We start from the raw sequence: 13,115 nt of genomic DNA on the forward strand, positions 1-13,115 counted from the left end.
TTTTGGTTTTTGTCACTTAAAATGATGAAGAGTTAGAAGAATTAGTTTTGACACAGAGAACAGAAAGAAAATAGATATTTTCCTGAGTAATTCTTATGGGCAGGGTTACTGCAATGCAACTGAACTCCATCTGCAATCACTGATCCCAGGGAATCCATGAACTGGTCAGCAGAACATGGCATCTGCAATCAGAAACATGTATCCCTAATGCTCATGTGATACATTACCCAAATATCTGCTCTTACAAAGTAGCAGAGAGTGTTTCCTTAATAAACTGAAACCATATTCACTTATATAATTATATCCATTTTGAAAATGGGTATAGAAAAAAATCATGTTCTTTGGTTCATAATCTCACTAAAGATTTTCCAAACTTTACGAAACAAGTCTTAGATCTAAAATTTCATGCCATTACATTTTCTATTTAAATGTGTAGAAGAAGAAAAAATATCTAAGGAAAATGTGGTTTGAGGATTACAAACTTATTTAACAGAAAGGTAACCTCTAAACTTTAATTTACAGAGAAAAGCTACACTAGAGACCAGTTTTGGATGCGATCCAGTCTCGATAGTATGTCACCCGAGTGTAGACACCAGGCTTGTTTGGAAGTGCACATTCATCTCCCCAGCTTACAATACCAGCAACAAACCAGATACCCTTAGCATCTTCACTAACCAATGGCCCGCCGGAATCACCCTGGGGAGAAAAAAGATATAGACAGTAATATAAATTTATGACAAACAATATATATGTTTTTCTTTAGTAAAAATTACAGGAGATCCCCCAAACAAACAAACAAACAAAACAAAACAACAAACAAACAAACAAGCAAAACCAGGAAACTTTGGATGTTTCAATACTTGAAATGACCCCAGACTTACATTTTTTTCTGTCTCATTATTAACCCTGCATGTCAGAATATATTTTTGGCTAGTGCAATGTAATTATGGAAAATTAGTGTGAAAAGTTTTAACTTAGTTACCAACTAAGGGGTTGTTGAAGGTATTTCTTCCTTTGCAGTCATCACCATATTAAGGAACACTCCTCACTGTATTACTATTTTGCTCAGGGGAAAAGAAATGCGTGTGTGGGCTTAGTTGTTATTCTTCAGCAAATGTTCCCTATCTTAAGGAAAGTAACTTTTTACATCACATATTTACTCTCTTACTTGAGAATACTAAGATTCTACTTGTATCACATTTCCAGTGGATACTATGTTATTATTAAGTAATCATGCTATATATTAGATCTCTAAACTTACAATCTTTTTAAACAAAATTTGTACCATGTTTTGAATTGTATTCCTCCATTTCTTTCCACCTCCCCATTCTTGATAACCATCATCATCATCATTATTGTTGTTGTTACTATTTGTTTTAAAGCTGGATTCTTATTTCTATGTATGTATGTCAGAGCCTGTGGAGGCCAGAAGGGAGCTTGGATCTGCTGGCACTGGAGTTAGAGGCAGCGGTGAGACACCCTATGTTGGTGCTCCCTTAGGCCTTCTGCAAGAGCAGTACATGCTCTTAAATGCTGAGCTAGCTCTCCAGGCTCGACAGACATCATTATATTCTGTTTCAGTGAGTCTTTAATAACTCCATGAGATCATGCAGTATTTGACTTTGACTTTTGGTGTAGGCTTTTTCAGTGTTTTGTTTGTTTGTTTTTAGAAGTACTATACTGTTTTCCGTCATGGCTGTACCATTTTCTTTTCTTTTTAAATTTTTTTCTTTTTAATATTAGTTACGGTTTATTACCTTTGTATCCCAGCTGTATCCTGCTCCCTCATTCCCTCCCAATTCCACCCTCCCTCCCTCAACTCCTCCCTGCCCTTTTCCAAGTCCACTGATAGGGGAGGACTTCCTCCCCTTTCATCTGACCCTGGTTTGTCAGGTATCTTCAGGACTGGCTGAATTCTCTATCCATACCACTAGTATATAATTTTCTCTGAATTCTTGCACACAATTCTTTCTTTTTATTTTAGTCATAATTGACATCACCTTAAAATGATATCTCATTATGTTTTTAATTTGCACTTCTGTGATTATTGATTTTGAGTACCTTTTTGTATGAAAAGGTGTTCGTGTGTGAACATGGGTGTGTGTGGGCGTGTGCACACATTTGTGTGCATGTTTTTATGCATGTGGAGGTCACAAGTTGGTGTCAAGTGTCTTGTTTGATTACTTTCCAGCTTAATTTTTTGTGATCGTGTCTCTCACTGAACCTGGAGCCTACTAATCCAATAGCAAGGCTGTCTAGCTAGCGGTACCCCTTACTTTCCCCAGTGCTAGAGTTATCGATATAGACTACCATCACTGGTTTTCCCACCACGGACGCAGGGGAATACAAATTCAGCTTCCTCATGTGTGTGTGCTAAGCACACTGCTGACTGAGCTCTCTCCCAATGCCCCATCTGTACTTTTTCTTTTAGAAAATGTCTATTTAGGCCCTTAGCCCATTTTAAAGTCAGAACATGGTACTTTTGGTTTATATTTGATTTGTATGGGTTACAGGAAGTTTCCAAGATTTGGACTGAATGAGAGACTTGATGATGTTTACAGAATGTACATAAGGGATCAACAGACTGGGGAAGTTAAAAAGTATGGAAGCTACCATAAATAGAGAGTACAAATAATTGTGTATATGGGAGGATACAGTGGAAAACAAACAAACAAACCTGGAAGAGATTAGTTTTCAATTGTAGAAGAAACTTGCCATGACCAGAAGGTAAACATGGGTACAAACAGAAAGGTATCAAGAAGTAAGGAAATTACAGTGGTTTTCATTTGATTTCTTCAACTTTTTCTAGGTATTAAGAAAACTATAATATTCTAAAGAAGATTGGAACATGGTTACATATGAATTAAAAGAGTACAATGAAATTTTGACATAGCATAATAAAAGGTACATCAGGGTTCCACAGTTAAGAACTCAAAACCTAATTTTCTTAGGTTTCCAAGAGGGAAATATTTCATCTAGTGTGTGGTACCTGATAACGTTGGCAGATTACTCTGTGATTCAGATTATTAAGGCAGGTGTAGGTAAGCAGATGAAGTCACTGGGGGTGCAGGAAACACAGTCCCTGAAGCATGGGTCTCAGGCAGTGGCAGGTTAGGAGACACAAGACTACCTGACCAATTTAGTACAATGGGGATTTAAGCTCCTCAGGATCTCCAGGAATAAGTTTACCTTAGTGTCTTTTTAAGCCCTTAGCCCATTTTGATTTATGAGGGAAAACTAGAAAAGTGAAAACCTGTAATTATAGAGGACAACTATATGTTATAAATACTTATTTGCATGTCCTCTTGTTCTTAAAGTATAGAAATATACTTGTTCATTTCAATATTTGTACAAACAGTACAATAATAAGTTCTATAGAGTGATGAATAAAAAGAGGTTCTTCCTGGGTTTATCACTACCTGTGCTTGACTAGACTACTATGAGACAATCCAGAATGATTGCTTATCAACAGCATAAGAATAGTAGAAGCACACTGATAAGTAAAAGTACCTGGATATAGAGTTCAGAGAATGGGTACAAGTACCTCTGTTTATGCTTCTGCTGTGTCAGCTACATGAGTGACTTTGTCTCTGCCCAAACTCCTAATCAGAAATGGGTTTCAAACTAAACTGTGGTGTAGAGGATTACCATAACTAAAGTAGGTGAATATTTGCAATGATCATAAAACAATGCCTTGTATGTGGGATTTCACATAGAAGTTGCCAAATAAATAAAATAATTAGGATGTTGGAGCCAGGTTGTGAAAACTTTGTAACTGATTAGAACTAGAGTGACTTGAAGCTTTCTTGGAAACAGACTGGTCAAACTAAGGTTATCAGTAATGTATTCCATCTCCTCACTGCTCACTGTGTCTCTCCTTAACGCTGTGCACAGCTCCTCATAACAGGACTGCTGGTTTAAAACATAGCATTTTACTGATATCAATGTACATTTTAGTTAGATGATTTGGCTATAAAGCACACTCGCACTTTTAGTACTGAGAACATTGCACTGTCCATTGGAAGTCTAAATCTATTGGAAACAAATAGTCATGTAGGAGTCTGGGGAGAATTACCTGGCAGGCGTCCACACGGCCCTCCAGGAACCCAGCACACAACATCCCAGGTTTAATCACACCACCATACGCCTTTCCACTGTTGCAGGTCTCGTTGTCTATAACCTTCACCCTTCCTTTCTGGAGTATGTTAGGGCTTTCTCCTGAAGAAAGAATGTTACGTGATATTTAAAAGATAATTTAAGAATTATGTTTTTACATGTGTGAGAAAGTGTGTGTGTGTGTGCAGATTGCACACGTGTGCATGGATATGGAGGTCAGACGTCAGTGTTTGGGTGTCAGTTTTCTCTTTCTATCATGTGGGTTCTGTGTATCAAACTCAGGTTCGGTGGCTTGGAGGCAGTTACCTTTACCTGCTGAGCCATCTTGCCAGCCCTCCGTATTGTAATAAGTTTTTAGAAACTCAATATAAATTTTTCTGAATTAGTATTTAACTCTAAAATTATGTTTTTCAGGAAATGTACATTTTAGTTAAAGCACATCAATTTCTAAAAACAATCATATCGAGAATTAGTTTGTATGTCATACATGTTAGAATTTTTTCTTTTAAAATGTTTTAGAGTTTATATATACTATGCATGTTTTAGAAGGCAAAATAAAAATTCATATGTCAGAAGCAAGCATTTTATAATGATTTATAGATTTTTTTTAGCTGAGCTTACTACTGTGGTTATAGATCTTAAGATCATTTAGCTTTATTTTCCTACTTTATAAACCTATTTTGCATTTATTTTGACCCTAACTCTTTATAGGTTTCAGGTCATAGAATGCACAGGCTATGTGGATTTTGCTCAAATATTACCTTCTAGATGAAAGATAAATATTTATGGAGTGAACAAATGACACAGAGGAAATAATGTATCCAAATAAAAAATATTTATGACAATTACCATTACCAGGGCTTTATGACAAACAACTCTATGAAATTATAGCTTCTAAATAAATGAGCACAACATTCCATCCCTTGTACTTATACTATTTTAAATGCTCTACAGAAACTATTTTTTTTCAGACTTAGTGGTAATTCAAAATGTATTTCTTTTTAAGTCCTAAAGCTGGAGTCCTGCATTGGAAAGATGGAACTTACCATCAGACTTTAACGTTCCCCATCCGGTGACCACCACGTCTGAGTTAGGTGGGAACTGCTGAGTTGCTTCTGGTAGGCAAGCCCTTCTGATGTTGCTTTCATACAATACTGGTGAAGACATGCGCACAACAGCTATGTCATTATCATGTGCAGGGTAGCTGTAGTTCTCGTGGATTATAATATTCTTGACAGTTCGTTGTATTTGTGGTTTATTTAAAAGAAGCCCAAAACTAACTTTCCAGTTTTTGGGATTTGTATCCCTAAAAGAAATAGATTTACTTATTAAAGCTTCTGTGTGTTAGAGCTAAAGGAAGTAGTCTTAACCTTTTACAACTAATTAGTTAATTTGCATTTTCATAGTTTTTTTTTTTTTTTTTTTTTTTTTTTTTTTTTTTTTTTTATGGTGCAGAGAAGTTCTGGCTGGTCTAAACTTGTTTTTGGTTGTCCCCAAACTCAGAGATCCATCCGCCTCCACAGTTTATGCTGAGATTAAAGGCATATACCATATGGAAAGCTTCCCTCTCCCCCTGCACCCCAAAAAGCTGCATATAAATGAATAAATAAAAACAATGTTATTTGCACAGTAGCTGGGCATGCGAGCCTGACACTTGAGGAGAATGGTGAGCTTGAAACCACTGTGGGCTACATGGTAAATTCCAGGCCGTTCTGAGCTATGCATAGTGAGATTTTTGACCTAAAAATAATTAAAGAGAAAAGACAATTTATAGAATATGCATTGTCTTGGCTTGAATAAAAAATTCTGAAGGGAATTTAGAAAGATAAACATGGCAATATAGAATGATAAGACTTAATTAAAAAGTAGGTGGAGATGTGAACCTAAAGAATTTATGGAAATTATATTGTTTAAATCTTTTCTTTTAGCCATGGTAAACAACTAAATACTTTTGTTGTTCATCTTTGCTATTCAGGGTTTTGTATGTTATGTTCTGAAAAGTAGTCCTGTTGGAGCATTTCCTAGCTCTCTACTGAAGTGTTATAATATGTAAGGATGATTTTGAATAGAGATGACCGAGTTAGAGATCGAATTTTGTTTTTTGTTTTTTTTATCCAGCTCAGTGGTAGAGTGCTGGCATACAGGAGACCCTGCGTTTGATCCCAAATACTGAGAAAAGAAGTGAGGACAGTGAGGTTGCAGTACCTCGGCACGATAACTCTTTAATGACGTCATCATTTTCTCTGGGCGTGGTAGACCACACCTGTAATGACAACACTTAGCAGAGGCAGGAGGATTGCAAGTGTGTGGGCAGTTCAAGCTATGCGGCAAGTTTGAGGCCGTGCTGTTGTTGAAACGATTGCTCCAACTCACCTTTGCGGACACTGTGGTTGTTAATATTGAGATTTATCACTGGTGGTTAAGGGCAGGGGTGCTGCCACGTATTCCACAGGGCAAAGGCCAGCTTTCCACGAGAAACTAGTATAACTAGTCCAGAATGTCAGTATTTCTATTTTTGACAAAATTCTGTTACATGACCTCTACGCTTGCTATGTCACTGTTAAATGAATGAGCAGTTTTGAGGCTGTAGCTCACTGGGGTAACAAACAATTGGAAACATAGTTGCATGATCACGTCAGTGGGGAGGTATTATTAGACTCGCGTGCCCTTGAGACCTTCACAGGTCATCTCTCACCTTACAAAGCAGTGAGCGGCAGTGATGAGCCAGTTGTTACTAATCAGAGTGGCCCCACATCTGTGGACACTGTTTTGTTGAAGGCTAGCTTGCCAGGGCCATTCTCCTTCATCAGCATCCTGGCCCCCTGCTACTTTGTGGCCTCCGGGAGTAATTGTGCGTCGTCCACAACCTGTTCAAAGGAGAGTTCATCAGTTTTGACACTGCTTATGCACTCGTGTTGCTATAGTAAATAAACTATCCACAACATATGCCCTTAGTAACTAGGAACTGGGGAAAAATCTCATTGTCTTGGAGAAATTAGAATATCTTTACTGCTGACATGATTTACTGAAAATACACTCCAAGTACATTGCCATCTTAATCTCTTGGGCCTATGTATTCTGTGTCTGTCTTGTCTTGCTATGACCTGATGTATAAGGTTTGGTTTTAGAAGAGGCAAACCTTACTAAATCGCAGAAGGATTATGTGGTTTTTAACTTCAGTGAGGGCTAGAAAACAATGAATGCCATCAAAATATTCATATGAAAGTATGAGCAATTGGTTACTGAGCTACCACAGGCTACAGTGAGGGGAACAGGGACTATTTCTAACAGGAACTCAATGACTGGCTCTTTGGTCTCCCCACCCCCGAAGGGAGGAGCAGTCCTGTTAGGCCACAGAGGAGGGCTTTGCAGCCAGTCCTGAAGATACCTGATAAAACAGGATTAGATGAATGGGGAGGAGGTTCCCCCTATCAGTGGACTTGGAAAGGGGCACGGTGGAGATGAGGGAGGGAGGGAGGGAGGGACTGGGAGGGAATGAGGGATCGGGACATGGCTGGGATACAGGGTTAATAAAATGTAACTGATAAAAAATAAAAATAAAAAATAAAAAAAAAGAAAGTATGAGCAAATATAAATGTTATGATATAGAGTGAATAAAAGTCCCAATACACAGTACCTATACAAAAGAAATGACCTCAAGATGGCCAGAATTTTCAAAGTCACATGCTTTTCTGAAGTAGGTCTGTGCATTGTTGTCAGTTTAAGAACATAGGAACAACCAGACTCTGAAGTCTTCTAAGCAAATTTGTAGTAATAATATAAGTTTTTATTCATCACGCTGATCCTGGTTCCCTTGTCTATCTTAACTTTATGCCCACCAAAGTGCTTTTGAATTTGTCCTTTAAGTTTGTCATCTTTTACTGGAGATTGCCATCTCATTGGTAAATACTTTTAAATATTAGGAATTTTCTTTTTAATAAAATAGGTATTTAAAACTCACCACAGAAAACATATTACCTAAAAGGAACTCAATAATTATTTGTACAAATACAGCCTGTAAAACTTGAAATAAAAATACTTGTTTACTACTTTATCAGGAGAATGAAGAAAGTAATCAGTTCAAGGCATAGATTAAGGGAGTATCTGGCATTGTTGGAGATATTTTTTATTATAAGGTGGGAAGCATTGGGGAGTGTCTGGATATTCAGTGGACAATGGCCAGGATGTTGCTAACTATCCTGTATAAACTGGAGAGCCACTGAAACAAAGAATTACCTGGCCTCAGTGTCAATAGCGTTTAAGACTAGGATACTCTGGAGAACAGAATTGGCTTGTATCATGAATAAAATATTTAAATAAATTAGAAATGTTAGCTGGTCAGTTGCTTTACAATTGATACATGATTACAGTGGCTGTTTAAATTTTGAGATATTCTTTCCTGAAGGGAGGAAGACCTGAGGAGCACAGGGGAGTCATATATACTTCTAAAGGTCCTAGCTGACCTTCCAAAGCCTTTGGGTTGCACATTGCTTTTAGCACTTGCTTGTTTTCTAGACACATTTCTGACCTCAGGTTAGGGCATCTTCTTCCTTGAGTCACTTAGCTGTGGTTGCTATGTCTAATGAGTACTCTCACATTGACTCATTGAATGTCACTCCCTTCTCTTTTTCTTTCTACTCCTTTGTCATTGACTCTAAGGAGGATAAAGCCACGAATCCAGAATCCAGGGGAATGATGGTTGCTCCTTATTCTCCTTTGTGTTTGGGTTACTCCTAAAGGAAGTTGGCTTTTACTCAACTTCCTCCAAAGAAATATAAAAACAAAGATCTTTCTCTGTGGGATGGGTGCCTCCCTAGGAGGCATGGCTTCACTGCTCCTGACCTCACTCATAATTCCTAAGTTCCATCTATCCTGAAGCTCCCAGTTACTCATGTGTGCTGTGTGTGTTAAGCTTTCAGCCATCACCTCTGCAGCCTTACCTGGCTGTTACCTCTGCTCAAGTCCCATGTGGCACCTGTAGCTTTATTGTACCAAAGGAAAGAAGATGGTAAATGTCAAGGATTTAAAGAACAGAATGAAGGTCACCACCTGATACTTTCAGAAGCATCATGGAACTTACAGAGGTTTTACTGCCTTCCTACCCTTCTACTTCTAACGTGTTTTGTGCTTTAATATGCTTCAGTGTGTCACACCCTCATGCTCTATTCTTTGAATTTAGTTGTTCCTTTTTCCCCCCTGCATATCCTTTGCTTTTTATTATAGATGTGATCAGAACCCTAGATAGGTCAATACAAATACTGAGTTCTGTAATTAAAGGGTCTTAGTGTTCCAATTGGTGAGTAGATAAACTGGATTTTTTGTTAGCACTATACCCATGTACCTGTCCAAAATTCTATGAACCTGGCAATCTTCCAAATTATGGATTTTCAGTTTACAGATACAGAAGATTTCACTGGAATAAATTGTTTTAAGATGCTTTATTAAATTGTCCCTGGGTTTTTTAACCAATTTTTTTGAAGGAGAAAAATGAAATGGTCTTGTGTAAATATAACCTAGAACCCCTTCTCGGATGTAGCCCATGGTAGCTCAGTATCCAAGTGTGTTCCCCAGTAAGGGAAACAGGGACTATTTCTGCCATGAACTCAATGGCTGGCTCTTCGACCTCCTCCCCCCCCACACAAGGGAGGAGCAGCTCTGTTAGGCCACAGAGGAGGAACTTGCAGCCAGTCCTGAAGATACCTGATAAGCTAGGGTCAGATGGAAGGGGGAGAGGTCCTCCCCTATCAGTGGACTTGGAAAAGGACAGGGAGGAGATAAAGGAGGGAGGGTGGGATTGGGAGGGAACAAGGGAACAGGCTACAGTGGGGATACAAAGTTAATAAACTGTAACTGATATTAAAAAATAAATTTAATTAAAATAATAAAAAATAAAATAAAATAAATTGCACTAAAAAAAATTGCCCTAGTTCCCCCTAAATAACTGAGTGGTGACTAAGAAAGGTAAGAGCAAGCTGGGTTAGTGTTACCTAACTCTAGAGGGTGAATGCACTAATACAACTACCGCAGTCTAGTTCCCAGAGGAATGCAATGCTTTCCTTTACAGAGTTGTCAGCATTCCAGCCACCTCGATGATGATATTGCCTAAGACCAGTAATGGAGGGGAGGTGTGTGTGAAAACAATGCCTTACTTAGCCAGGAAAAAGTGCTTTGCATATAGAGCTTACAGCTTTCTGCTCACAAAGTTGCTAAGGTCAGAATTCCAGAGAGAAAGACAGAGAGAGAGAGAGAGAGAGAGAGAGAGAGAGAGAGAGAGAGAGAGAGAGTTTCTAGGCCTGGGGTTCTTATAGGCAAACAGAAAATAGAAATAGCTGACAAATACTGAGTGCTAACTGTCAGTGTCTACACTCTGGTAAGTAATTTATTCATATTAAATTATTTTATCTTCACACTCCTTTGGACCTACGGCTTTGGAAAGTTAAAGAACTTATGGTAATTCTTCCCTTTAGAATTTGGCAAATCCAAAACTCAAAAAGCACAAGTAGTTGATTTGAAATTCTAAGTCCTTCATTACCACTCCTTGTCCCTAGGATCCCTCTGCCATTCTTGCATTTAATAATGCTCCTCATTTTAAATCCATGGTATCCGTCAGCTTAAGGGCAATTATAGTAACTTTCACACATATTTCTAAAATCAGGCTTCAACTGCAGGTCTTCTTGGCAGTATAAGGATGAAGTTTTGGCAGAAAGTGATTTTGTTGGTAAACTTACATGTGTTGAGAAGATCTTCTGCTATTGGCATTGAAATGTCTGAAAGTCAAGAAAATGAAAATATTTACATCAATAAACACATTTTATTTTTTAACATCAATGGTACTTACATTGTTTTGGAAGTAGCCTGTAAACATCTCATTTATCCTGATTGCCAGTTCTGTTTATGAATTAACATAGAGAAAAATAAAACATTTATACTTCTAAAAATACTAAAGTTCTTCATTACAGTTTATTTGCAAATCAATTTAGTGTTGAAATGTCCTAAAATATATGGGAAATGATGACCTTCTACAAGATCTTAGAGGGCACTGGAACAATAATCCTAATAACTAAGATGTTGTTACTTTTACTATACTTTTAAAATTAAGATGATTTTTGATTAACAAATAAAGAAATGGGTTCCACTGGCCTGTTTTATACACATATAGTTATACTTTCTTCTTGTTGCCTCTCAATCTTCTATTCTGTTTCTTCTCATCTGGATGCCCTTTTCCTCTCAACTCAGGCCACATTTCTGCTTTCTTTACACATATTCCATTACCCCTTCTTTTTCTTACCTCCTCATACATTTAAACTTTCTCCTCTTTTCTTTTTTCTTTTTATTAATTACAGTTTATTCACTTTGTATCCTAGCTGTAGCTCCCTCCTCCATCCCATCCGAATCCCACCCTCCCTCCCTCTTCTCCTATGCCCCTCCCCCAGTGCAATGATAGGGAAGGTCCTCCTCCCCTTCCATCTGGCCCTAGTCTATCAGGTCTCATCAGGACTGGCTTCTTTGTCTTCCTCTGTGGACTGGTAAGGCTGTTCCCCCTTAGGTGGAGGTGATCAAAGAGCCAGCACATGAGTTCATGTCAGAGACCGTTTCTGTTCCTATTATTGGTGAATTGTCTCGGACACTGAGCTGCCATGGGCTATTTCTATGCAGGGTCCTTCGTTGGAATATCAGTCTCAGAAAAGACCCCTGTGCCCAGATTTTTTTATTCTATTGGTCTCCTTGTGAAGCTCCTATTCCCTCCAGGTCTTTCTGTCTCCCCCTTCTTTCATAAGATTCCCTGCACTCTGCCCAAAGTTTGGCTATGAATCTCAGCATATGTTTTGATACCCTACTGGGTAGAGTCTTTCAGAGGCCCTCAGTGACAGGCTCCTGTCCTGTTCCCTGTTTTTTCCTCCTTCCAATGTCTGTTCCATTTGCCTTTCTGAATGAGCATTGATCATCTTACTCAGGGTCCTCCTTCTTGCTTAGCTTCTTTAGGTGTACAGATTTTAGTGTGTTTATCCTATCTTATAGGTCTAATACCCACTTATAAGTGAGTATATACCGTGTGTGTCTTTCTGCTTCTGGAATACCTCACTTAGGATGATCTTTTCTAGATCCTACCATTTGCCTGCAAATTTCATGATTTCCTCATTTTTAATTGCTGAGTAGTATTCCATTGTGTAAATGTACCACAATTTCTGTATCCATTCCTCAACTGAGGGACACCTGGGTTGTTCCTAGATTCTGGCTATTACAAATTATGCTGCTATGAACATGGTTGAGTCAATGTCCTTGTTGTATAGTTGAGCATATTTTGGATTTGTGCCTAGGAGTGGTATAGCTGGATCTTGGGGTAGCACTATTCCTAATTGTCTAAGAAAGTGCCAAATTGATTTCCAAAGTAGTTGTACAAGTTTACATTCCCACCAGCAATGGAGGAGGGTTCCCCTTTCTCCACCTCCTCTCTAGCATGTATTGTCACTTGAGTTTTTGATGGGTGTAGCCATTCTGATGGGTGTAAGGTGAAATTTCAGGGTCGTTTTGATTTGCATTTCCCTGATGACTAAGGATGTTGAGTATTTCTTTAAGTGTTTCTCTGCCATTTCTCTTTCTCCTCTTTTGTAATTTTCATTAATGTTCTGGCTTATTTCACTTAACATAATACTCCATAGTTCTGTGTATTTTCCTGTAAATGTTATAATGTTATTCTTCTTTACAAATGAACAAAATTCTGTTTTATATAGGTACTACATTATCTTTAATCATCTGTTGATGGATATCTAGGCTGGTCCTCATTCTGACTATTGTGGACAGTGCTGTAATACATATGGATATTCAGATTTAGGATCCCTTAGTGTGTGTCCAAAAGAGCCGTTGGCTCAAATAGTAGTTCTGGTTTTAGCTTTACCATTTTTATTTGTGTTAAGTGCATTTTACTATATTTTAAATTTTATATTCTTTGTGTGCTATAGGCCAATTGTTTGCCATCCCAGTTCCCATTTATTTTGGAT

The 13,115-nt window shown here is 38.0% G+C and overlaps 1 protein-coding gene across 1 annotated transcript in view; it reads right to left on the reverse strand.

Moving 5' to 3' along the window:
- Window positions 1–534: 534 nt before the first annotated feature.
- Window positions 535–13,115, reverse strand: part of LOC110543012 (transmembrane protease serine 11C) — a 51,299-nt gene continuing 38,718 nt past the window's right edge. The window contains exons 6-10 of the mRNA XM_060380841.1: window positions 10,845–10,883; window positions 6,812–6,983; window positions 5,163–5,422; window positions 4,076–4,218; window positions 535–696 (exon numbers count right to left, since the gene is read on the reverse strand). Of these exons, the coding sequence (XP_060236824.1) occupies window positions 535–696; window positions 4,076–4,218; window positions 5,163–5,422; window positions 6,812–6,983; window positions 10,845–10,883 (776 nt within the window). The remainder of the gene's footprint in view (window positions 697–4,075; window positions 4,219–5,162; window positions 5,423–6,811; window positions 6,984–10,844; window positions 10,884–13,115) is intronic.

Source organism: Meriones unguiculatus, chromosome 3, assembly GCF_030254825.1.
Source record: "Meriones unguiculatus strain TT.TT164.6M chromosome 3, Bangor_MerUng_6.1, whole genome shotgun sequence".
In the NCBI taxonomy this organism is placed as follows: domain Eukaryota; kingdom Metazoa; phylum Chordata; class Mammalia; order Rodentia; family Muridae; genus Meriones; species Meriones unguiculatus.